Source organism: Amblyomma mixtum, chromosome 2, assembly GCF_055824585.1.
Source record: "Amblyomma mixtum isolate Tamu chromosome 2, ASM5582458v1, whole genome shotgun sequence".
Taxonomy (NCBI): domain Eukaryota; kingdom Metazoa; phylum Arthropoda; class Arachnida; order Ixodida; family Ixodidae; genus Amblyomma; species Amblyomma mixtum.
The window spans coordinates 80689450-80715697 of NC_143013.1; the positions used below are offsets into that span (position 1 = coordinate 80689450).

The 26248-nt window shown below is 44.6% G+C and overlaps 1 protein-coding gene across 4 annotated transcripts in view; it reads left to right on the forward strand.

The window, feature by feature from the left end:
* LOC149359864 (metabotropic glutamate receptor 5-like) overlaps positions 1-26248 on the forward strand; it is a 469646-nt gene that overhangs the window by 299105 nt on the left and 144293 nt on the right. For all 4 annotated transcript variants that reach the window (XM_089571977.1, XM_089571976.1, XM_089571974.1 and 1 more), the window contains one exon: positions 5239-5428. In XM_089571977.1, the coding sequence (XP_089428103.1) occupies positions 5239-5428 (190 nt within the window). The remainder of the gene's footprint in view (positions 1-5238; positions 5429-26248) is intronic.

A 26248-nucleotide genomic window follows, 5' to 3' on the forward strand; every position in this document is an offset into this window, starting at 1 on the left:
AAGTGCGGTGATCACTGCGCTCTCGCGTCCTCAAGAACATGAAACTTTTTTTTTCGGTTCAACAAGGGAAGATATGCTGACACAGGGTGATATCCAAAAGCCTTCGATAATTTCGCTGGTTGTACTACGAATGCACTCTTTGTGGACCCTGCACTTGTCGAGTACTCAGTGACATCCGCCAAGGAATGGAAAGGAAAATGTTTCGAGTAGCATTGACAGGCAGAGATCAGTGCGGGCGAACGAACAAGCTAGAATTAATTACACCCTAGCTGAAACCAAGACAAGTAAATGGACTTGGGTAGGACATATAACGTAGAAAACAGATAGCCAGTGGCCCCTTAGGGTGTCGAAAAAGACTCTAAGGCACTGAAAACGTAGTAGAGAGTGGTAGACAGTCACCTCAGATGATGAAATTAAGAAATTTGCGGGAATAATGTGCCCACACTCGTTGATGTTGTTCTGCGCTGCATGAGCAGCGAAATCTTAAGTCAGAACAGCTAAAGCGTTTTCTCTTTTGGGTACCAAACACCATTACATAATGCTTCTCGCAAGATCGAAGCCCGAATTCATATTCTCAAATTTTTGCATCCCTCCCCGGCCGCGTAGCTGCAAGCTTGAGTTTCGTAATACGCCCTTAATTTCGCAACGCAACCCGCCGTCCCTACTCTCGAAATCACCCCGTCACTCCGACTACGAATCCTCGATTATGACCTGCCATGGTGTCTTACGAAATACGCCCGACAGGCTTCTCAAGTTCACGTGTCAAATTTACCTTTTTTTATTATTCGAAAAGAGTAGAGAACGTATTCATTAGTCAACATACGCAGTGTATGGGTGCAGCTTTGTTCAGTTTGGAAGAGCGGTTGACGTCCTGACATCTTTAAATGCAGAGCTAAATTAAGGGAATAGGACGTTGCCGGTAATCACAGAACTTCAAATTCTTGAATTTTTTTTTTAGCAATGCTGCGCCTGCATATTGCGGAGGGATTTCAAAATTGTGTAAATGCAGCTACTAAATCGCTTTAAAAGTGACAAAATTGAGGTATCAGACTACGTTAAAAGAAAGGTGATGAGTCGGTTGAGCGAGTTTTAAGAATGTAGTTTAGATTACGAAATTATAATGAAACATTACATCAAATCTAAAATATTATTACGGAGCGACATCTAGTCCCGTGGCTAACTTTCCGGCAAGAAGCAAAAGGGCGAGCACGAACGTTTTCGCTAATCCAATTCACCTGTGATTCGTGAAGCAAAACTGCCTAGCTGCTAGGCAATAATCGCCGTACGACAGGTAACGTTTTAATCTGGGCGTTAATTTCTCGCGCATTATTTTAGTTTTGAGTCGTCAGCAAGCAGACCACGCCGGCTGTATTGGTAGAAATGGCAGCTCGATTGTGAAGACAATGTTTTGATTATCTCGGGGCAAGAACACGAAAATGGACCGTTAGAAAATGGCGAATCACTTCAATCAGTAAAAACTGTTGCATCGGGGACTGATTTTACTGCAGAAACAGCCACATGGGTATGAGAATTCACAGAGAAGTGGAGTGATGCGATTTTGCCATAGTGGCAGCTTTTTACGAATACAAAGGTTGTTGATTTAAAAGCTCTACTTAAAAGTTTTGATGTGCACAATTTAAGGAATGTTGTCTTTCTGTTAACCAAGCCCTGTGTCGCCTTCGGAATTTTAGAACTCACTTCATGCCTCTTAATCACTAAGAAACCGCATTTTTGGTGGCACACTGAGGTGATCAATTGAAAACCACAGCTTAAGTTGACGCTACAACAGTTATGTATTGAACAGGCTCGTCATCGATGAGTAAACACCTAAAGGGATATTTAAGAGCAGCTTAAGTCTTCCCAGACGCTTCAGATCAGTGTCCAGCTTGTGCTTTCTTAATTAATAACGCCGCAAGATGGCAACGACGAACATTGAGCGAACTGGCCGCTTGCGCTCATAGTCGTTCAGAACCTGACTGTTAACCATAACCTAACACTAACCTAAGCAGCTTCAGCCGCAAAGCATAGCCTAACGTTACCTTCAACGAACTATTGCTCTGCAACATTGAAAGAGGTGACTATCTTAGCTCTCATGAGGTCCGGGTAGATGCGGAGCACTTTGTACACATATGTGACGCTGAAATTACCTTGTTGTATTTCCCGAGCCATCTGCCTTCCTCCTCGAGTAGTTGGATATAGTTGGACTCGGAGGGTCACCAGCGAGCCCTGGTGTAGCAAGCGCTCCTTTTCTTAAGACATCAGTACCGACCTCCAGTAAAGCTGTCTTCCTACAGGACACTCTAAACAAAACAAAAAAAAGATGTCCAGGCTTAGCTTGGTTAAGCCAAGAATGCGTTGCATATTGCGCGGTCTTTTTGCGCGAGGTATTGCTTGGCGGCACTCGATTTTCTCAGCAGCTTTTCCTCCGTGACGTATGGATGGATGGATAGGAGCGCCCCCTTTGAAACGGGGCGGTGGCAACTGCCACCATGCTCAACCGTCTTTTTTCTCTCTCTTTTTTTCTTTTTTATTTTTTTTTCACGTGGTTTGGTGACGTCATGTCACCACGTGACGTGACGTCACCAAACCACGTGACGTCACGTGGTTTGGTGGCTGCCCGGTCGCGCCCAATGGCTGAACTGAGTGATTGCAATATGCTACGCATAAAAGTAAACAGGGAGTAAGCTCTCCTCTAGCACACTCCGTTCAAGGTGCAGATTGTGCTGCCCAAATCACGGGGTAGATTTTCTTCACTAAGAATACGGAATACTTATGGTTTAGTGATCCAATTCTATTAGGGAACTTGGGCAGTATACCCTTCTCCTAAAACGGAGTGCTCAAGAGGACAGCTTACTCCCGTTTTACTTCCATTTAAATTCACTCGTGTTTAAAGTATACTCCTTCCTGTGCTGCAGCATTTGGCAAATCCGGTAATCTAGTATCAATGACGTATTTGCTCCATGAGCGTCACTGAGCCGTCACATAAAACGAGTAATAACGAATCCTCACGCTCAGATTACGAAAAGGTGGGTGGAGGACGCGCCGTATTAGAAGCCCTAGAATTTATATAGGTCACTTACAGTTCTTTAACGTATACAGAGATCTCAGAACGCGAGAGTTCGTGCCCTTGGACTCCGCCCACATGCGGGCATCGCCGCGGCCATTGTTGTACCCACGACCCTGTGGTCAGTTGCCTATTGCCACAGCGGTGGCTGAGAAAAGATAACACGCAATAAGTTCTGTTTACGTCTTGCCCAATGAGGTGCTCGTCTTCTTTCGTCCCAGTAAAAAGAAAACGAGTTTTCTTTCTGCCATTCTTTGTTACTAACTCTAATCCTATGGGGAAAGACGAAGACGTGAAAAGAAACAAGATCATGACCGGTTTCTTCTATTTAAATTATTTTTCGGTTGGTTGGTTTATGGGGTTTAACGTCCCAAAGCGACTAAGGCTATGAGAGACACCGTAGTGGAGGGCTCCGGAAATTTCGACCACCTGGGGTTCTTTAACGTGCACTGACATCGCACAGCACACGGGCCTCTAGAATTTCTCCTCCGAAGAAATTCTAGCCGCCGCGGCCGGGATCGAATCAGCGTCTTTCGGGATAGCAGCCGAGCACCATAACCGCTGAGCCACCGCGGCACCGCGGCACCGCGAGACCTTTACAAGTGATGTCAACGAGAACAAGCTGTTTTATCAGTTTGTAACCGAACCTAATGTAAAAACAAAGCGATAGAAGGAATGCAATGCTCGACAGTGCAGTGATCGAACAGTAAACCTCTGCACTCAGATACTAATGATGCTTCGGACAGACTATGAACTCTCGAGATGAGCTCACGCTAGGTGCGGTGTTTGTGTAAGGAAGAAGGGAATGTTGGTTTTAAGCAGTGAGGAACAGCGCATGGCTAGTATCCCGCACGCTACAGATGAAGGGAGAAGATGCTTCTCTAATTAATTTAGAGAGATTTTTTAAGAGGATGAAGTATACGTTAAATTTGCGGAAATAATTACTGGTTGCATCAACCCCGGAGCTTCCGTACCAATGCAGAGGAAAGCTCCGCCTCTTGCCCAGAATCTTCTATGTTGAAAAATTCGTCCTGGATTGGGGATCGAGCCCGGAAACACCGGCTGTCCGAGAGTGTCGTTTTACCAACTAAGCTATGATCCTGAGATGGCCTCCCCTACGAATCATCTGCAAGCTCTCCAACTTTGTAGAATCACTGCGGGCTAAGCTAGCCTGAATGCTAAATCAAGTGAACAAACCAGGACAAAAGCAAATGGTGAGCCAGTTTGCGGCTCATTTCGGATAACTTAGTTGATACAACTCCAAACCGTTTTAGTAATATAAGCTGGCACGCCAATTTCTCCGGACATGTAGTGGTCCCTGGTTTGAGCCCCTTTCTGGCTTTCTGCTCTTGAACTGCGAAGATTCTGAGAAAGTTGTGGATATTTTTTCTTCAGCGCATGGCGGCGATCGAGGGACCGCTAATGGGCAGCGTCACTCCCTGATCACAACAGAAGAAACATAATTACAAAATCTCAGTTTTGTTGTTTGTCTTTTCTTTCAATTCAGAAGTTTTGTTTGTGATCGTTTTTTTTCTAAATGTATTATATATATATATATAGGTTGCGAAAGCATGAAGTAATTGACTGCTTACAAGAGTATATAGCGAAGTATACGCTATTGGTCTTCCGATCGAAACGTCGAGTCAAATAAATATGTTTCCTTTAACGAAGTCTATACTTCGCTATATATATATATATATATATATATATATATATATATATATATATATGCTAACCTATTGTTCCTGTTCTTCACCTGCTTAAAGGAATCTCCCAAGGTGGAGTGGATTTGTAACAGGGTAGTAATTAATGTTCTTTTTATACTTCATTGTTCTGTTACTCAGTTCGCTGTATCCCTATAATAGCTCTAACATGTTGCCAAACCTGGCCTATTTCAATGTATACGTACCTGTAAAACTTAAGTGCGCAGTGCTCATCCTGTCGTGCTTGTTCACTATCTTAGTTCCCGTCTTGTTCGTGCTGCGAAACTCGTGTATTATGTGTTCTCTTCCTGCAATAATCCCGGATGGGATTGGCAGTATCTGTAAATAAAATGAACATGAATGCCGATCGGTTCTCGCTGCTAGTTGTGACGATTTCACGCTACTTTCGACTTCCGGCTACGTGCTGATTCGAAATGTTTCTTGTCCCCCTCCGCCCCGTTCGTGTTCCAGGTTCAGAACCTGCTGCAGCTGTTCAACATCCCGCAGATCGGCTACTCGGCCACATCGCGGCAGCTCAGCAACAAGCAATTCTTCAAGTACTTTCTGCGCGTGGTGCCCTCAGACCAGTACCAATCGCAGATGATGGTCGACACGCTGCTCATGTACAACTGGACATACATCTCCACCGTCAACACTGAAGGTCAGTCCCGCTCGCCTCTTCGGTTATTGCAGTAGCTGATGCGTGGTTGGTATGGAGTTTCTTACTATTACCTAGAGGGAAAGCTCGCGGCGCTGCACTTCAGCCGCCATGGACGCTCAAAGCATCATGGGGCGGTGAGCTACTTGTTGCGGAACACGGAGTGGCATTAGTGAGGTGATTCATTCCGAAAACGCTGTTCGTGTGTGCGCAGACGACTTTCGCGCGAACGCAGTGTGCAAAAGCCATAGTAGCGAAACTGCAACAGCACACGACGCCAATAAAAGGTTCCTTTTTTCGAAATGCCTTTAAAAACCTCTTAATGTACCTAAGCAACAATCTTTTTTCTGAAAACATATTTACTTTAAAAACTGCACCTGTTAATTACAAAATATTAGTTTTTGTAGTGGTCATTACTTGGCCAATAGGAAAGCTAGCCATCTCTTATTTTGGGCAAACTTTGCATTTAAATGCTTTTCTGCTCGTTTGTTGCAATCATTAGACAAGATATTGATTGTTAGGACATTTGTAGTTATCGAACAGCTTTATTTTTTTATTATTTTTTGGCCAAAAGTTGTAGTTCTGCAGTCGGCAGCTCCCCGCCCCATGATGCTTTGAGCGCCCATGGTGGCTGAAGTGGTCACGAGGGGTCGCCATGCAAACTCCCATAGACGGCTCGCCAGCTTTCCCTCTAGGTAATAGTAAGAAACTCTATGGTGGTTGGTGACGATGACGAAGTGACCTATTAGCGTTTGCACGCCCCTTTCTCTATCCCCGGGTGACCTGAACGAGGCGTTCAGGACTCTGCGTTAAATTGTGTTAAATGCGAGCCCAAAATTCAAACTCTTGAGGAAGATTTTTTTTAGTAAGGGGCAAGTTGGAAAGGATTCCTTCTGTTTCAGAGATGTGAAAATTAGCCATGATGTTACTGCTAGCTCAGTTTTTGGCTTGTTGTGGGCCGACTTTATTGAGCCAATTTTTTTTAAATTTACCTTCCCATAGTTTGCAGCAAGGCTTCTAGGTTGAAATATTTTATACACATATATAGGTGCGAAACAAACTAACGTTGCGGAGGTGCCGAGCCAAGCCATAAAAATGAAGATTAATGAAAGGGGGACTACTGTCGCTCCTCTGTTTTCAAAAGACACGAGAAAATGTTTTTCTCGTTCTCCGGAGAGGTTAATGAAGATAGATCATAAACAACTCATTATTGATTGGACAGGAAACACTGCAGAGCCCTTGTTTTCATACAATATAAATACATCAGTCGTGTTACACACATACAAGAAATTCGAGGCAGAAATTAATGTGTAATGAAATTTAAAATCTACATAAAACATACTTGAAAGCACGAACATTGTGCGGGGAAATATTTAAGCTGGCTTCGATGTGGAGAGGGCGTGGGAGGTATCTCTCATGGGCTTTCTGCTTGGATACGTGCAACATTGTGCTTTCCTGACGAGTGAAAAGCTCGCTTGAGCAGTGGAGATAGCGACTAATTGGCTTTATAGAGTACAAAGGAAGGAAAGTTTTGTGTTGGATTACGCCTTCCATATTTAACTGTCTCATTACTCCATCCTGAGCACTGAACTGAGGCGCGATCTAATCATTGTGCTTCGGCATCAACTGTTTTTTTCTCTATAGGGCAAAAATTCTCTTACCGACCTAGAATTCTGGCAGCCAAGGTAAATTTTCTTGTTTCCTTTTTTGGGGGAAAGGAAGAGAGGGAGGTTACAGAGCAGACCGTATGGAAAACAGGAGTATTTACACTCCGCCTTCCGCTTATTATATATATATATATATATATATATATATATATAAAATAAGCAGTCAAAAAGTCAAACAACTTCTTCACTTCGCTTCTTTGATCCTTATTACTTGTACTGCAGCTCTCTCTCTATATATATATATATATATATCCCCTGTGCCCCTTGGTTTCTGTGGCTGTTGGCTTCTGTCATATATATATATATATATATATATATATATATATATATATATATATATATATATATATATATATATATATATATATATATATATATATATATATATATATATATATATATATATATATATATATATATATATATATATATATATATATATATATATATATATATATATATATATATATATATATATATATATATATATGAAAGAAGCCAACAGCCACAGAAACCAAGGGGCACAGGGGATTTTTTTTTTTTTAAACTAATTTATTTATTTTGTGGTGTTGATCAATTCAGAATATTACTGAACATGTCATAGCTTAAAGCTAATTGATTAGAAAAGCAGAAGAAAAAACAACCACTGCCGCCGGTGGGATCCGAACCCACGACCTCCGAATTACGCGTCCGGTGCTCTACCTCTGAGCTACGGCGACGGCTGTCAAATCTTCTGCTTTCGGGGGTATTTATGTTTACAAGTAACCTAACCTTGAGAGTATTCATCAGCGCCACCCACGTTCATAAGCGGCGGACGTAGAACGTCCTGAGTAACCGCAGGTAGTGACGTAGAACGTCATCGAACGGAGAGGGTGGAAGCTGCGTGAGAACCCTCTTATGCTTCCTATGGAGTCCTATGGAGTCACTATATATATATATATATATATATATATATATAGTGTAAATGACGCGCGCACAATCGATAGGCATATGTTCTCACTTTTATTGTTTTTACCACAGAATTTTCCAACTTTTTTCTTCAATGCGAAAAGAACAGCAATCAAACAGGTCAGTGTCGCGTGTACGTGCTTCCTTCTAATGGAAAGTTGTTCTCCAGGGATCCAAGAAGGCGAACTCTCAACAACGCTAGCCATTGAATAGGTTGGCACGTCCGCGTCCCACTCCTCTTGGCGCCTCGCCGAGACTTTTCTTCCATTTTATTCCGGTTCTAGTTTTTTCTTCGCGTCGTTTCCTGCGCGTACGACAGACATTACGTTTTAGGCTGAGCACTTGCTTGCTTAAGTCGATGCGCCGATGGTCGCTCTGCTACTTAGCGACGAGTTTAGCCCACGTGTAGCGAATCTCACGGTTTCGACGATAGGCACTGTAGACGACGTGCTGGAGGACAACAATAGGTCTTGCTGCAAACAGACGATTCCCAACGTGAACGAGGCTTCATTTCATTGTGTCTTTTTTCTTCATTACTCCGGTCACGTCTAACCGGCTAGTAATCGAACTCACTTAGGTGTGGCTCTGAGAGTTTATCTGGTCGCGTCTCTTAGATCTCCTTACTTTGGCTCTCAAAAATAAAAATGAGGACTCGTCCTGGTTGATGCATAATAATAATAATACACAAATCTTTATTTCCATCCTGTGACAAGGCAAAGGGACACCAGACGAAAAGCTGCAAAACAGCATTTGAGAATGTCTGGGGCCTAAAACCCCGAACTCCGTTTTACTATACCCATTATAATAAAGTCCCTGTCATCTCTTTCGCTTGTTCTAGGCATATAAATAAGCAGTCAAAAAAATAAAAGGACTTCTTCGCTTTTTTGCTCCGTATTACTTCTACTGCAGCTCTATTGGCGCACGAACGCGCCCGCCTCTCCTGTGAAGGGTTAGTCGTCAACTGCTTTTGTTTCAAGAGTGCGTGCACAGTTTTTTTTTTCTACCGTTTTTCGTTCGGAAGAAGCTCTCAATCCACAGAAAATGAAACATGGGAAATGTGAAGGCGGGAGGAGAAGAGGGTAAGAGGTTTTGGGACGCGGGGAAAAGGACCTGTCGGATCGAAAGCCAATGCATCCGAAATCACGCACGCTTCCCTCTTCCTCTTCCTTCTTTTTTCTCTCCTCCCGCAACGGACTGTCGCCAGTCGCCCTCGCTGTTTGCTTTCCTGCGTGGCTTGTTCCACCCGGACTACGTGCTTACTCGCTTCGCCGACCCGACCGTAGCGGGCGCAACAAAACGCGCACAGATAGAGAGAGAGACAGAGCGTGCGAGAAAGAAGAGAGCAAACGACAACTGGTAGGGCGAAAGACAGAACGGCAGGGAGGTGAGGGAGGGAGGAGAGGGCGGAAGGGGAGGGACAAAGCCAACAGCAGCAGCTGCCCGGTCGAACCGCGGAGGCATTAACACACTCCTTCGGGGAATCGGCCTTTCCGGGTCTCCGGAGCGTGGTGGCAGACAGTCAGGCAGGCCAACGAGGTGGCCGGCTAGCAGCAGCCTTTCGCCTTCGCCGCGGCGTTGGCATTGTGCCTGGCCTGGCAGCCAGTATGACACGACCTGCCTGATACAGGACAGCGGCCGTCTGTCTGCCCGTCTTGCCTCCTGCTAAGCCGACGCGCTGGGCCCGGCGACTGTCTGTGTTCGGCGGGTTCTACCTCTTCGTGAAAGGATGGAAGAAGATTTTACTTTCCGTCCATTCTGACTGCCGGCAATAGTAAGCACAAAAATAATGATAGAACACGCACTTCCTGTGTACCGCCTGCTCTTCATCCGTGCTTGCCAGACGCAAACACATTTTGAAACGGTATGCGACAAGGTCTGTTGAGGGGTTTTCAGATCGCGTTGTGCTCTTCATGGCGATATATCGTTTGCCTTTATGAAGTACTATGGACAGATGACTTATCAGCTGCCTTAAAGCTAAGCCTGCGCAGCGGTTCTGTTTTGCAGCGTCCAGGTACAGAGGCCACTGCCGCACGCTCGAAGCTGGCCAAGTTTGCTTAATTTTGAAGAGAGGCAAAATGCAAAGAATCTATGTACTGAGGTTTTGGAGCACTTCTCAGAACACCAAATGCTCAGGTTTATTCTGAAGCGCTCCCTGCGTGCCTTGTGGACCCTTTATAAGAACGTAGGAGTCATTAATCAAACTTCTTAACTTACTCTCGACTGTGCTTTGGCCATTTTACTGACACCGCGTATGAAATATTAACACGCGCCTTATGTACCACGTAAAAGAGATGCAGCCACAACTTAGCGTTCTTTAAATCAGAAAGAAAACAGATATTAGCTTATTTCGCACAAGGCTTCACTTCTTTGAGTATCTGCCGGCACCCAAGTACTGAGTCATGATGGCAGCCAAAGCAGCAAAGAACGGAGGCAATCTCGATTGGCACTTCTGTCAACCTCGCCCATGTTCGTTTGTTTGTAACTATTATTTCCAGTATCCTACCGGCGCAGAAATACTGGCTAATTATGGCAGTCAAAGCTAAACAACCAAGCCAATCTCGATTTGCACTTCAATACGACGGCGCCAACCTCACCCGTATCTATTTGTAAAGTTTGCTTTGCCACACACTTACGTGCTTATTGGCAAAGCACGCTCTTCAGGCAAATCTTTTCTGTCCGTCAGCTAATCATATGACGAGCACGTTCGCGTCAGAATATTTTGTAGCCACCTACCACTGCATCCTCTGTCTTACACAAGCGCATAAATAAAGATTATACGATAGTTCTGAAACTGAAGTACTGCTATCCGTAATTTACTGTGAACGAAAACTCACACAAAGTGCGCAGAGTACGGCGAAACACATCCCGGCGTATGCCTACCCGCTTTCTTCGAAATTAGCCACCTTTAGCATACCGTGTACTGTGCTACCTTTGAGCTCACCTACTGCCAGTGCACACGCGCTGATTGGTCCTAATGCGGCAGGCGAGGCCACAGCTTCCAGATGCTTGGCGCCATCTGGCGCCCTCAAGGCGACCTGCGCATGCGCACTGACGCTGTTTGGGCTCCCGGTGCTCTGGTAACGGTAACTGTAGCACGGTACTCGGTATTCTAAAGGTGTCTAATAACTTGGCGCTTTTCGGTTATGCGCACCACTCCATGCTAACCAACTAACGCCTAGATAGCTTAGCTACCGAATACCGTATATATGCAGGTAAGTGCCGCACTAGTGTAGGCGTCACATAGGCGCCTAGGCGCCAGATGTAGCATCACACTGCGTGAGGCAATAAAGTAGTTTGCCCTTCACTATAGCTTGAAAACTTCAATGTAAAATTCTACTTTCTAGTAAAGGTCGAAAGTCATTAAAATTGCGAAAAACAAAGTCCGGCCCTTGCCCTTATAGAACAGAATTTCAGAATTTGTGTGTCCATGCCTGCGTGAGTGCGGGTTGTGTTGTTTGTGTACGTACGTGCGCACGTGTGGGTGGGTGTGTGTGTGCGCGCGCGCATGCGTGCGAGGAGATGGAACAACTGTTCCGGCCAGAAAGACGACATCGAACGAAGAGCAGCTCCTCTGATGTTTATTACTTTTGTGTTTTTCGGAGAACCCAAGAGACTGCAAGCCGATGGCGCGTGTAAACATTGTCGTTTCGTCACGTCGTTGACAGACAAGAAAAAAAAAAGAACGCGACTCTTTTCGCGGCCGACCTAGACCATGTAGCCAGCTTGCATGGGAGCGACGATGTTCACCAGCGAAAACAGATTGTTATTCAGGGCTTGTGAGCCGGACGAACGAGGAACCGGGCGACGTGATGTGATTTTGCTGCAACGTCTTCGAAGATTGAATATTCGTTGTGGCAGGCACTTCTCTGAGAAAGCCGACCTTATTTTGCGGTCCTTGATATCATTACACAGGAGCCTGTTTACTATGGCCATGGTCGCTGAAAACGTTGTTAGTTTGGTACACGTGTTTGAATCTGAACAGTTTTCAGCCCAGAACATGTTCTGTTAGCCACTATGACATTATTTAGAGTATAATAACATATAAGTACAGCTATAGTCAATAATAACCTAAAGGGCAACTAAAATTCTCAAACAGTAATATACTCGTGGTATATTAGAGTAACTTATTTTCTTCAGTTGCGCATTGAATTGTCACTCCAAATGCCTTTATTATTTCTATAAAAGGAAACGAATAACCGCTTGTTCTCATACATTGAAAGACATTATTTTGTGAATCAATAAATAATACATTCGAGCGGGCGCCGGAGTACCCATCTCTTGTTACGGTGGTAGGCCTAGTAATTCATCAATAAAATAACATAACTTCCTGCAGCGCCTCAAGTGAGCATAATTAAACAGAGGCCTCTCCGGGCTGCAGGAAGCCTTTCGTAAAGCATGAGCCCAGCTCCGCTGCAAAGGCGGCGAAAATTCACTCCGATCCTATTAATTTCCGTAATATCCGCGCCTCGTTCCGGACATTGCGAGCTAAATCCGCGCGCTCATTGTCGCTGTCACCTCGAGCTTACACCAAAAAGAACAAAAAAAAACATGGACAAAAAAGAGGACCAACTGCGCCTAATGAGTTTGCGAGAGAAATTCAATTAGCAGCTTCGCGAACATCGACAGAGAAGATTATGCTAAGTCTGTGCGCGGATTCTGATTACTGCTTCTATATACGCCCCAGAATCTGTCATAATTCGTGGAAATGATGGCCTCCTCTCTTTTTTTTCGTAGTCTTTTTTTCTTTGTGCACTTCTCTTATTGACATAATAAAATAAATTTATCGTTGTTCTTTGCCTCGATTCTATTTTCTCTTTGTGCGTTTCTTTTGCCATTTTTTCGCCGTAAATAGTGCGCGTGTCGGCGATGGTTGAGAGTCCAAGCTTTGCCGACCTCCTCTTATTATTTTTCCTTTCCTCTTTTCGTTATTTTCTCGGCCTTAATCTCCCCGAGGATGTGTTATTTTGTTTTCACTTCCACGAGCAGAGATGAGAGAGTACATTTCGCCCAGGGAAATGGGAATAATAATAATCTGCAAAGGCACTGACAGCTCTCACTGCGCGCAGGGGATGGCTTTTCTCGTTGTTCGCCGAAATGTGAGGCAGTGGAAATGGAAATAATGCAGCGGCTGTACACCGCCGCCTTTTATTTTGCCCGTATGCGCGCGTGAAAGCGCCAAGTACTCTACAGACTGCCTCTCTTCCCTTTATATGTCACATGCTTCCCTCAACTTTTCCAGACCTTTTCCGCCTCCTCAGAGCCTGCGTATTTATTTTAGAAGCCCTATTTCCCCTCTACCAACCTCCTTTCAAACCTCGCTCATTTCCCCAGTTTCCCCAAATTTTAAAACTCTGATCGCGTTCTCTCGTTCACGTTCTCCTTCCTTTCTGTTCCCTAATTCTCAAACAATTTTCTCACCCCCCTTTCGATTCCTCTCGTCTCTCCAACTTTAAACACCGCTTCCCTTCCCTAAACTTCCTTATTTCCCTTTGACTCCCTAACCCTCTACTCAGCTTTCTGCCTCTCTGCCTTGTTCACTACCCTCGACTTCGTTTCCCTCAACTCACCTCCTCTCACCCTTCGTCCTTCGAACACTCTCGCCACCCTTCTTCCCCCGAGAGCTCTCCCGGGTAATTCTGGGTTCCCTATGAGTGCGAATGGTGCCGCCTCGCTGCGCGCATCGGCTTTCCAGTGATGGACGTTTGAGTCCCGAGGGTCTGCGCTGCCGCTGCTGTTGCTCTTGTTTCTGGCTCCGAAGACGACGGTGGCGACGCCCCGCTCGCGCGCACGCCTGCTTTGAAGCTCTTGCCTCCGAAAGCCTGCGCAGTCCGTGCGCCGATTTTAATTCACTCATTTCGATCACTCTTTTCTGTTTCGTTGATTTTATTTTGTTCTTGAAATTGAGGCCTTAACGTTCATTCCTGCCGCATTGCTTTTGCTTTTACGCTTGTTAGTCTAAGGACTGCGAACAGTGTTGTCGGCTTTTTGGAGAACGCGAAGGTTATTGTTTGCTGCAGGCTGTCTTCCTAATGCGTGAGGCGTAGCTTCCAATTTAATTTACGTTTGAACCGCGTTTATTTTGTCTTCGCATGGCATCTTCTTTGTGGGCGCGATTTCAATACGTTGCTGAAGTGTACAGCAAGAGAAATTGGTTTCTTTGTTATCTTTTTGTAAGAGAAAAATACGCAAAAAGGAAAGCTTCCCTCAATTTTTTTTTTCGAAAAAAAATTGAAGAAAGTTTTCCACATTGCGTATTTTTTCTCTTACGCTTTATTTCGTTTATTGCTTGTTCTGGCTATTTATTTCTCTTGTCCACCGTCTAGACAACTTCCGGCGTCATCCTGCGTTGTTTGCTTTAAAAAAAATTTTATACATTATGAGCGTTTCAAAAGCTTTTCATTTTATTCCTTTTTCTCATCTTTTGACGCGTACAGAAAATTAGGTTTCAGTCCGTGACGCTGAATAACTTATCTATTTCTTTGTCGTGTTATTTCTTATTTCTCATTGGCCATGCCGCCACGCGCCCAGAATTTTCGGGATGTAATCAAGGGGGAAAATGCGTGGACATTATCAAAATTACAAAAAAGTCAAACCGTAAGAAACAATAACTAGTGAAAAGAAATGAAGTTGTTGCTTTCTGCACCAAGTCCAAAACTCGTCGGGGCGGAGAAGATTAATGTCCGTCAGGAAGAGGGCGGTCGTGCGGATTCATCTAACAAGATATATAGCTCAGCTTCTGCCTTTTCCTTTGCTTTGTGCGCTAGGGTTTATTTCTCAATGAAGCGGTTACTCGGGAGTTAGTTCACTGCAATCCATTTGCGTCAGAGACAGAATACTCAGAGCCCTGAAACGCGAGCAGCGTTATTCCTGGGGACACTTGTTCACTCCATGCAAAGCGACTTCGTTCTGCCATGTAACCACCTAGTCGGTGCGTTTGGACTGCGCCTATGGTTTTTTTCCTCTCTAGCAATGTCAGGCTTGTGATTAACGCGTTCTTACAACACATCAAGCCGCTGCAACATTTATGATTCCCTGTTTCAGTGAGTTCATCAGCCATGCTCGACCGGGAAATGCTTGAGCAGTAATTTATATCGCTTCGTAGCCCTCGTTTACAAACTATTCATGAGGACATCCATAATTCATGTAGACACAAATGACGCTGCCAGCTCCAGAAGGCTTCCTTCTCATTAAGTTGCTTTATTGTATGATTGTGCTCACCCTTATTGTATTTTTTTTTTCAGGAGTCGAATGCTGCCCTGAGCTGGGGTCACTTTAAGTTATAGGGGCCGATGCTATCTCTTGGAAACAAAAACTCGTGTTTTATTCCTTGCTTCCTTCTTTGTTCCGCACTATGAAGTCATGCGAAGTCATCCCAGTTAGGCACTATTATAGTTCTATTTATTATTGCTGTTGGCCACCAGGCAACGACAACATAGTCTTTAACAAAATTGTGCAGTCCGAATCCGTAGTTACGGCTAAGAAATATTTTTCTTAAATGTCTCCTCACCAGCCTACGTAATTTATTCTCTTACGTTGGACATGTATTTCTTTTTCCTAGCGATTCGTTTAACAAACTGCATTATTCATATGTCTGCCAAGATTTTTAGTCGGATGTTGCTTAGAACGAAGTCAACGCTTACAGCACTATATGTTGAAGCTGGAAGCTTCTTTGTCTCATACGATTCTTTGAAAAATTGCTCTTTCCTCATGGTTCACAAAGTATTCTGCATATTCGTGCACCAGAAATGTAAAAGAAGGTCTCTTTTGTTGGTGTCTTTCGTTGTCGGCTTCAGGTCGCTTATTATATAGAGAGTCAGTTTTATGTACCATAAATCTACGTGGACGTCGTGGGCAAACGTCGTGAATAAGAGTCATAACAAAGCCATTACTAGAAGTCAGAATATTACGAGCACTCTAGCTCCGTTATAAACTTGATTATAATAGCGTTTTTATGGTTGCGTTATTTCCCAGAGTCGTTCGTTCTTCGTAGACAGATTTGTATGTGGATTCTTCTGAAGGAAAGTGGGTCGATGCCGCCGTTACCGTCATATGTCGTGCGTGATAACTATTTGATCATATAGCTATTCGATAACACCACTAACGGCACTCTTATTCAGAACAAGACTAATTCACTGCGGTCACCAAATCGTAAAGGTTAACTAGTGGGTGCGCCGCACAAACGTTGGCAGCCAAATATAGGTTGCAGCCTGCAGTTTCGTTTGAACAGCTGCAGGGGTAGACGAAATTGCAGTCAGGCTTAGGCCAAGAAGTAAAGAAGCAGATTTTAAAACCCTGGAAAAAGTAATATCACGTAAGGGCACTTCTAACAGCTGGAAACACAATCGAATCAACTTAGTCTACAGAGAAAACGATGAGAAGTAAAATATTAAATCCTAGGTAGCAATAACGACAACGTCAGCTACTTACAGGTTGGATATGCAAGCAATAAAATTAAAGGCACCGGCGGAGAGTGCGAGACAGGCATGGATACTCAGGAAACAGAATTGGTTCAAAACCGGCAGGAATTTCGTTTTTTCTTGCTCAATGTACGGAAATAGGGCGAAGAACACACCTGTCTATTAGTCTTCCTGAGTACCACTTTCCTGTTGCATTTGCGATATTCTCCGTCATGATGTTCATTTCTTTCCTCTTAGTGGGATGCAGTACATATGAAATCAGGAGGTCGACAGAACACAGGAATTACTGTTCTTCCCTCGGAAGAAAAGGTACTTACGTTCACGAACAGCGATGCCTTTTAATTCGAAACGTAAACATCGTGACCTTCGTATTTGCGTTTTATTTGTTTGTCCTCAAGAGCACGCAAGCCTTTTTCCTTCCTCCCCTGCCAACATTCCAAGCACGGGAATTCAAGGGGCAAGGAATCTCGCTAACGAAGCGGCCGGGGATTGCCGGCAAAACGTTCTCGGTACTTCGTTAAGGGGCGCATCTAATCTCGGACTTGTTAAGGCGTGCGTATCCGGCGAGGGAAACGAGACTGCGGTAAGAAAGGATCAGGCCCTGCGAGAAACCTCTCGCGTCGGGATACTTCTTTCTGTTTTTTACCTTTTTTTTTCTGTGACTGCACTTTCACTGTTCAAATATTCTAGATTTCTGTACTCCCATCTTGTTTTCCAACAGAGAGCGTCTTGAAGGGACGCTTCTCCGCATACTTCGCTTTTATTTTAAAAAAGATCCTCGGGCACTTTTCTTAGTGTTTTCATCAACTTCTTTTCAGTGAGTGCTCATATTATCTTGGTTAAAGCTTCCGCTAATGTGGGCGTAAGCACAACGATCATTCTGAGACGTTAAGCGCGTTAATTCGCGATGTGATCTGCCCAGTATTTTTGCACGTTTACGATTGGACACTCCGCGTACTTAACAGGACGTATACACTCTATGCGCGCGGTCATTAAGCGCATCTCTCGATGTCTCAGTGCTGCGAGAATTTGAACGAGAACAAAAGGGACTTGCCCGAGGCACCCAAGAAGTTTTAAACTGTTTTCGTTCTGCGTAAGGATTGTTGCGAAGATATGAAGGATACAAAGTAGCAGCCCCAAAAGGCTAACCATTTCTCTTTCGCCAAGCTCGAAGTTCAGTTTAAACGTCGGTTATTTTCCTTTCTATTTGCTTTCTTATTATCTTAGCCGACTGAAAACTCCGTTCTGATAAATCTTTCTTAAAAAAGGAAAACCCTCCTTCGGAACGACGCAGCTTGCACACTCCGCGGGTAATTGAGAGCGATTTTTTTAACAACCTTTTTTTTTTTCATTCTCGAGAATTCGCTCGTAATGAACGACGCAGTGATTCTTGCCGGATTATGCGCAGGGAGTGTTTATTTCATTGAAAAAAAATATCCATTCCTAGTTCTTTTTTTAAATACTGAAGTGCCGCGATCTCCAATTTTTTTTTTTTAATCAGGCTTACCAAGATTGTTTTTTTTCGTGTATGTTTCTTCGACGATGTTGGAAGTTCTGCAAACTGCCTTCCGCATACCTCACTAGAAACATATCATGCAGTCCTCTCATTTCGACACGAAGAACTTCATTTTTCACGCCGATCTCGGAGAGTAATTTTTTCTCTGACGTGTGGGCTAATTACGCGCGCAGTTTGGAGTTCGCGCCCACTTATTTCATTCCATCCTTATTTCTTCATTCTCACGCCATTTTCCTGTAATTCCTGTCTTTATATTCCTTTTCTTATTCCTACTTTATGCACGGAAGACTTTAAAAAACTTCGTGGAAGCCTGAGTTTGAAGTAACGAATGGCTATGTGGCAAAACGCAGTCGTACTGGAAAGAGCCATTTTTAATCCATTTGTAATCTTTCTCTTTTGTTGGCTGCCTTCATTTTCACCTCTCTCTAGTCGTGCTCGTTACAACATAAGAATTTCAAGTCCGAATGTTAGCTTCCGTAGTATGATATTATCTGTTTTCACAACCTACTGAATTATTTTGTATTTATTTCACGCGTCTTTTGATCATTCTTTATTCATTTCACACTGCTTAAAAAGCTCCTTCAGGCATCCAGTAGCAAACTGGCTCTCACAATGTCGCAGTACGTGGGAGAAAAACAGCACTGATAGATGATAATTATGTTGTTCTGTCAGGATAAGATCACCACTAGTAAGAGTCGCTCACTTTTCTTCTTTTTTTAATTATGTCTCTTTTATTAATGCGAGAGCATTATATGGCTGTTTAGCTTCAACAAAAGAGTCCGCAAATTTGTCAATAAATTTACGTCGTTCTCTGAAGATAACTGTGTCAAAGTGTGATTGTGACATGTAGTGTGTGATGAAATGTGGCCTTGGGAGAAATTTGTTTGATGAGGTGCAATTTGTTAATTAATTAAACGCGAAAACATACACCTAGAGCTCAAAATAGCCTTGGACGTCGATATAGTACATGGACGTCAGGACAGCCACAGACGTCGGTATAGTATGTGGACGTTTTGTTTCGCATTGCTCCAATGCGGGTCGCCACAGTAGTCTCAAACTTTTTTCTATCTCACAAAGCATCACTGAAACAATGGCAAACACAGTTTTTCAGTGTGCATTATTATAATTCTAATAATAGATAAATAAATGATAACGTCTGTGGCTGAAGAAAAAAAAAGCTCCTTGCAAGAACTGCATATGTCATTGTTATTTGATTTTAACAGCAGCTCATTGCACGTTTCCGGGCTGCTTTTAGTGAGAAGAAGTAATACTCTAAACACGTCTTACCCATAAGCTAGACGCGAATAGTACAAGGAAGACGGTTCAACCATCCATCGGACTGCACAGTGCCGAACGTGTGGCATTCATCACCTCACCTAACACTCGCTCTTAAACAAGAATAAGCACAGGAAACGCACAATGCCGATGCTGCTTTCATGCAGCGCAGCTTTGTTCAGCTCGTTACGGAGCATAGTTCTGTCAGTCGGTCTGCGTAGGGCTCTCTTCCACGTGGATGCTTTGCGCCGCTCTATATATGCGGTAGCCTTTAAACGTACAGTCGGCCAAATCTTTAGCTGGCGTGCGCGACAGCCGCTTTTTCTGTGCTCCTGCGCTTTGTGACGAAGCAAACTTCGGGAAAACTCAATATTAGGTAGGGGTTTAGTGAGCCTCTGCTTAGATTTGATATCTTTGCAAGTTTGCGCCGTCATAAGCTGCGGGAGCACGAAAAACGTGGCCGTCACACACGCCAGCTAAAGATTTGGCCGGCTGTACTTGAGAACCTCGCGCGATTGGTTCGTCTCTTTTTTTTTTTCCACACCTGGGGGTTCTCCCTCCTCCACACCTGGGGTTTTCACAATACCAATTCCGCAGTAAATGAAAGTTCTGCACCTACGTTTCTTCCTCTTTTTATTTCTTTTCCCAACTTGTTCTGTGTGAGTATTAAGAATTTGCTTTTATGGGGTCTCATTTTTATGCGAAAGTAGGGGATAATAAACTGAGCGTGATTTAACTCGTATATTCTTAAAAAATCTTTATAAATTTATTTATTATGCATGCTTTTGGGTGATTTTCTATTGTCTTATTCTATCTGATATTCTGTTCTATCAGTATTTCATGGATTATTTTATTCTAGCCTATTTCTTTTTCTCACTCCCTCCCTAAATGTAAAGGAAGTCAACAGCCACCAAAATCAAGGTGCATAGGCGAATTTTTTTTAAACTTGTGGTGTTGACCAATGGGAGAATAATAGTGTGGTTAATCTGTCACTTATAGACAATTCATTATAGAGCCGAAGAAAAAAAGTCATGCTGCCGGTGGTAACCGAACCCATGACCTCCGATTTTCACGTCCGGTGCTCTACCAACTGAACTACGGTGACGGCTGTCCAATCTTCTGTGTTGGGAGGGTATTTATGTTTACCTTTAACCGAACCTTGAGAGTGTTGACCAGCACCACCCTCGTCTATAGCAGCGGACGTAATATGTCCCGTATTACCGCGAGTGTGACAAAGAACGTCAATGGTTGTAATAAGGGAGTAATTACTCATTGGCATCCACCCAAGCGCAGCCAACACGGCTACAATATGGCCAATACGGCTACAGCCAATACGGCCAATACAGCTACAGCCAATACGGCCGTATAACTGCGCTTGGGTGGATGCCAATGAGTAATTACTCCCTTATTACAAATTTACTCCACCTTGGGGGGACTCCCCTAAACATTTGACCAACGTCAATGGTTTCGGTGGCTGCTGGCTTCCTTCATATGTATGCCAAACAAGCCTCTCATTTCCCTTCCTCCCCACACCCCCTTTTCCCAATACTATTTTCACTGCCTGAAAGTGAACGAAAGAGTCTGTTGTACTACAACGGCGACCACAAAAGCGTCCACGGAGAAACTACCATATACACTATATCAAAGACAGTAGCAGGAGAAATTTCACATCCTGTTGGTTTAATACAAAGTGGCTTGGAAGTATACGCTCAGCCGCTGTCGGCGTAGGTGCATGCTTCTCTCATATCTAACCGTCAGCCGTGGTTGTTTGCCTGCTTTTTTTTAGCGTCTTCGCGCAGCTATTTCTACAGCTGGCGTAAACGACACCACAAGGGCGCGTCAAGTTGATGTCGTTGTGGACGTGGCGGGCCATGCATTTAGTCTCTATCCATTTTATTAAATGGTTTGTTTTTTTTCAGTGGTGGTCGCTCCTCCACAAGCATAAAGGGGTCTGGTTTTAATTAGCTCTCGTTTTCCTGACGCCGTCCTAGTTGACACACTGCCTAAATTAAATACCCCCTCGAGAATCAGACAGCGAGAGAGTCCGCTGCTTCTAATTGCTTTCAGAGAGAACTGGCTTCCCACCTTTCGTCCTGCCTGCTTTTACTTCTGCCGCACTGGGGGCCCCAACGTATTTCCCTTGCTTGTGTTCTTTCGTTGGTGTACCTGATTTTTCCTTCGTCGCCACTTCTCTTCTTCTTCTTTTGTTTTCATGGTAAAGAAAAGGGAAGACTAAAAAGGTGGGGGTGTATTTTGCAGCGATAGCTGTGTGCAATACCCACTTCTATTGTAGTTTTTTTTTTTGGCGTTGGCGCTGCATGCGAATGAAGAACAAATAAGAACAAACTGCGAAACCCTTCACTATACTCTCAAACAAAAAGCGAGAGTGATATTCACATCTTGCCCTCCCCTCTTCTGACTTTTAGAAGAACCCCTCACCAACAGCTTCCTGGGTCAGGTGACTACACATCGCGTTTTCAGGAGAATGCCTGCTTCCCGGCTCACCTTTATAGCATTCCCTTACGAAAGCATCAGTAGGCAGTATATAGACCCTTTATAAACATCCTATCAAAGGCAATCTAAAGAACGTGCATTAAAATGTTTTTTAATGCTTCTTTTTAACCAGAAGGTGAACGTGACGGTTTTCGATTAGAACAAACGACTGTGACGGCTTTACTTAATCCGATGTCTCCATGCAGCTACTGTTGCATTATTTTCGATGGCGGCCAAGCAGGACGCGCGGTGGCGCGGGAAACACAGATGATTTGTGACGTCACGCTACTTCCAGTACTGCCGCCGCGGTGGCTCAGTGGTTATGGTGCTCGGCTGCTGACCCGAAAGGCGCGGGTTCGATCCCGGCCGCGGCGGTTGAATTTCTTCGGAGGAGAAATTCTAGAGGCCCGTGTACTGTGCGATGTCAGTGCAGGTTAAAGAACCCCAGGTGGTCGAAATTTCTGGAGCCCTCCACTACGGCGTCTCTCATAGCCTTTGTCGCTTTGGTACGTTAAATCCCATAAACCAAACCAGCTACTTCCATTAGTTGCTGCTGACGTGGCGGACGGCCAGTTTGGTCGTCAGTGCCGGGTATTAGCGGTGGCGGTTGGTTGCGTTCGGTTAGTTTCGAGGAAACGCCAGGCTACTCAGGTAACCACGGCCTCTGCGCAACGGACTTCCGGTCTTCCAGCAGTCTTAAAACAATTTGCAAGGAATAACGACGTCATGACTTTCCGCCGTACGTCATCACTGGTCACAGAGCAGGTGCAAAGAAAAAAGGCCTGAATTTTACATTTACATTAATTACTTCCTTGACACGCGGGCGATGGGATTGAGTGGTTGCAGTACAACGAACTTCGAAATTAGCTAGCAGTGAACCCACCAGAGAGAGTTCCCAGGTTTTATCTTTTTAAGCATCTGCACTGTGCACTAATTATGTTTGCCATTCATTCACTCACTCCCCTTTACAACACTTCGTCCGTGAATGTAAATGTTTAACTAACTAGCCCAAAAACATAGTTGGTGATCGTGTGGCCAATGCATGAATGCTAATTATACTACTGGCATCACTGCAATAAGGTCATGACGTTAGCTGCAGTCATGAAAAGGCGAAGGTGAATGAAGCATCCTGTAAGTACGGTAATTATAGGTGCCGCGGAGAGTCGCTTCAAATTCTGTGATTTCGAACGAAGCTAACCGCGTGCTCTACCAACCCCACGCTCACGCAAGAGCAAGCAACCACTCTCAGGCAGCTCCAAACGCACACATTCCCATGCCCCGCATTACTAGCCAAAATTCATCCAGATATATACTCTGCAGAATGCAAAAACTGCAGAGAATATGCTAACCTCAGCCACATTATGTGGGCCTGCAGTAAAAACCCTTTCAGGGGAATAACCACAGAGTAGCAGTGGGAGACCGCGCTGCGCAGCTCGGACCTGTGGCAGCAAAAGTTGCTCACAGAGAGAGCTGACCAGGTCGCCGCGATCCAAGAGATCAAGGCCACCAAGCAGCAGTAGCCCACCTGCGCCAGAAGAGAGCCTTCCTCTTCAAAGACTCTATAAATAAAATTTATTTCCTCTCTCTCTCTCTCGATAAAATAAGCTCAGCGTCATCTAAGCCTTAGCGTTGCTTTGACTGCGCACCTTATGGCAGTTCAACACAGTAAGAGGAGATAATAAGCATGTGCATATAGAAAAAAAAAAGGAAACAGGAACGTGGCTGCAACGAGGCGGAAATAGGCAACCCAGTCTAACATGTGATCGAGTCTCGATGTAGCGTGCAACATTCTTTGAAAAGCCGATAGCGCGTCTGTATATTATGAGCTACATCGTGCTGATTGACTGTCCACACCGAAAGTAGGCGAAAAGCAAAGTTAGACAGGGATTCAAAATTGATTATCTTCCCCTTGTTACCTTCACTCCACCCTGCATTGTTCGAGTGGAAAAAAAGGTGCTCGCATTTAGGCTAACAGCGCATTTGACAGAGGTCGCGGACATAAGATTGAAGTGGACAGGGACAATCTAGCGGTAGTCTCATGTGTCCCTTTCTTCTAAGGCCCGTCCTTTATACTGGTGCAGTGTCCTAAAATTCGAACCCCCAACTCGTCTTCCTTTCTTTTTAAACGAGGGTCGTTTTAGTACATTTCGCCTTGTTGTTTCCTGTGTGTTTTATGAGAGAGGCAGCGCTCATCGCCTTCAGCTCCCAGCGTTCTAAGGCGCCGCTTTCACGCCAAACAGGTTTCCAGAGGGTTCAACAATGGCCGGCAATTGGAAGCCCTAAGCGGCTCCACCGAACGAGAGCGGTGTTTGCCGAGTCTTAGAATGGTGGCGCAAGACGATTGTGAAAGAAAATTAAAAAAAAAATAAAGCGGGCGAGGAAGATGTGGAGGACGAGGACAGGGGGGTTGAAGGCGACTGCCAACAATGGTTTGTGGATGCGGGGCAGATATAGAAATGGGGAAGGAAAAGGGGGCGAGAGCGAGGGCTAGGGAACAAAGGGAGGCGCGACCCGAAGAAAGAGGAGTCGGGGCGTCGAGCACAACGCATTCGTCGTCGTCTTCGTCGGGCGCCCGGCCATTACCATGGGGAAATTAGTTTTCCGAGCAGTGGTTTCCGGGCCCCTGAGCGGAAGCGTGCATTCAGGCTTCCGGTTCAAGGCGGAATACGGCAAGCAAGGCGGTTGCTCGGCAGCAGCTGACATGGGGAGAGAGAGAAACCGGGGAAGTGAACTCGAGTTGCGCGGTCGGTATGAGCAAGGTGAGGGAAAGGGTGGAAACGAAAGGCGACGGCGCCCAAAGAAGGCGCTCTTAGGAGCGCATAAATGAATGCAAACAAGAGAGAGGAGAGCGGAGATGGAATATAAACGAGCGGCAAGATGGAGGAGCGGGTCCCCTCCTGGAAACGAAATGCGTCCGCGACAACAGTACGGACGCTCCCGAATTGAACTTAGTTCAGAGGGCAGAAGATAAGGAAAACATGTGGGATGTACGGGAAAGAGCCCGCTGCGCACTGAGCTATTTCATCAGGCTGGGCCGCGATCTTGTTCGCGCGTGTGATTATGCATGTATTCCTGCTACGGCTAAAATAAAACATACTTCAGTCCTTATCGCGTCTTCTGGTTGATGCCGTGCGTGAAGAAGGCAGCAGGCTCAGAGAAGCAGGAACGGACTGATAGCACTGCAGAGGATGTCCGGATGTCATTGCTTCCCTCTCTGCTATGTTCTTTCTGATACTGACTACTGCGGGCCGCGTTAGGCCAACACTAACTAGAACGTCCGTTCCCAAATCTCGAAGGGACGAAACCACCATTAACACATTCGTGTTGACCTACTTCGTATCAAATTTTCGTTTTTTTTTTTTATCCGAGCGTGTGTAACGCCCTAGAAACCAGTCACCAAGTGATAATCTCCTTGAATAGCCTGCCGCGTAAACAAGACAGTGTGGTTTCAGTATTCCAAACTTTTTTTCAGGTTTCTGTGATTCTAGACTAGTTTTAGTGGATACGCTGCCGTAGCGCTCCTGCATACTCGGTACTGTTTATTGTATCTCCGGTTATCAGTTTTTTACGGGCACGATGTCTTTTATTAGTAGACTCTTTCGCACGATAAATAGTAAACAGTAGTCCGAGGTTGGGTCCTGTTCATGAGTGAAGTGTGCAACCAGCATTGTACTGTTCGATGAAAAAAAAAAAAAAACACTTCAACGAGTAGCTGCATGTTAGCCCTGGTAGTCGCCTCATACAGCACTCATAAAAACTTTTTCCTTTCATTTCTTGATTATTCCATAGACTGCACTACTCGCTAACAGCATGTGCGAGATTACAGGCACTACAGCTGCGCACTGCCGTAATGTGCCCTCGACTATCACTGTAACAACGAATGGCGTTCTTGGCATCGGTCTACTTACGTAGATACTCCCTTATTTGCTTAATATATATATATAAAGTGTGTGCGTTTGTGCGTGGACTTCGTATAAGCGCGACTGTGTGCATTTTTAATGTACCAAATACTATGCAAATAATTCCCACAGGTGGCTACTCTCCTCATTTTCTTTGCTGTTTAGCCCGTTTATAGTGAGGAAAATGAAAGTCATTTGATATCTTAAACCGCATACCTGCTTTGGAGGTTATCCAATAGAAAAGAGCGTCGTTACACAGCTTGAAAACTCCATTGCACCCATATTAACAAAGCAGGCAGCTTAACGAAACTGCACTGGACTATGCGCGAAATAAAATACACGTTTGGTATTGCGTGTATTTCATTTCATATTACGTGTATTGCTTTTACTGAACTGCATATTTATAAGGATTTTGTTTCTTTGAGTGCTAGGTAGTCACTATATGACGTCTTTCCTTAGGATGGTTGAGATTTTGGTTTAAATGCAGAAAACAGCTTGTTTGTAAAGTTGGCTCGCTTTCACTACGATTTCACTTGCGGCGAAGCACGGTTTAAAGCAGGAGCCCATGTACTCGCGTGTGCCCTCGCGCTGTGACGCACACATTTGTG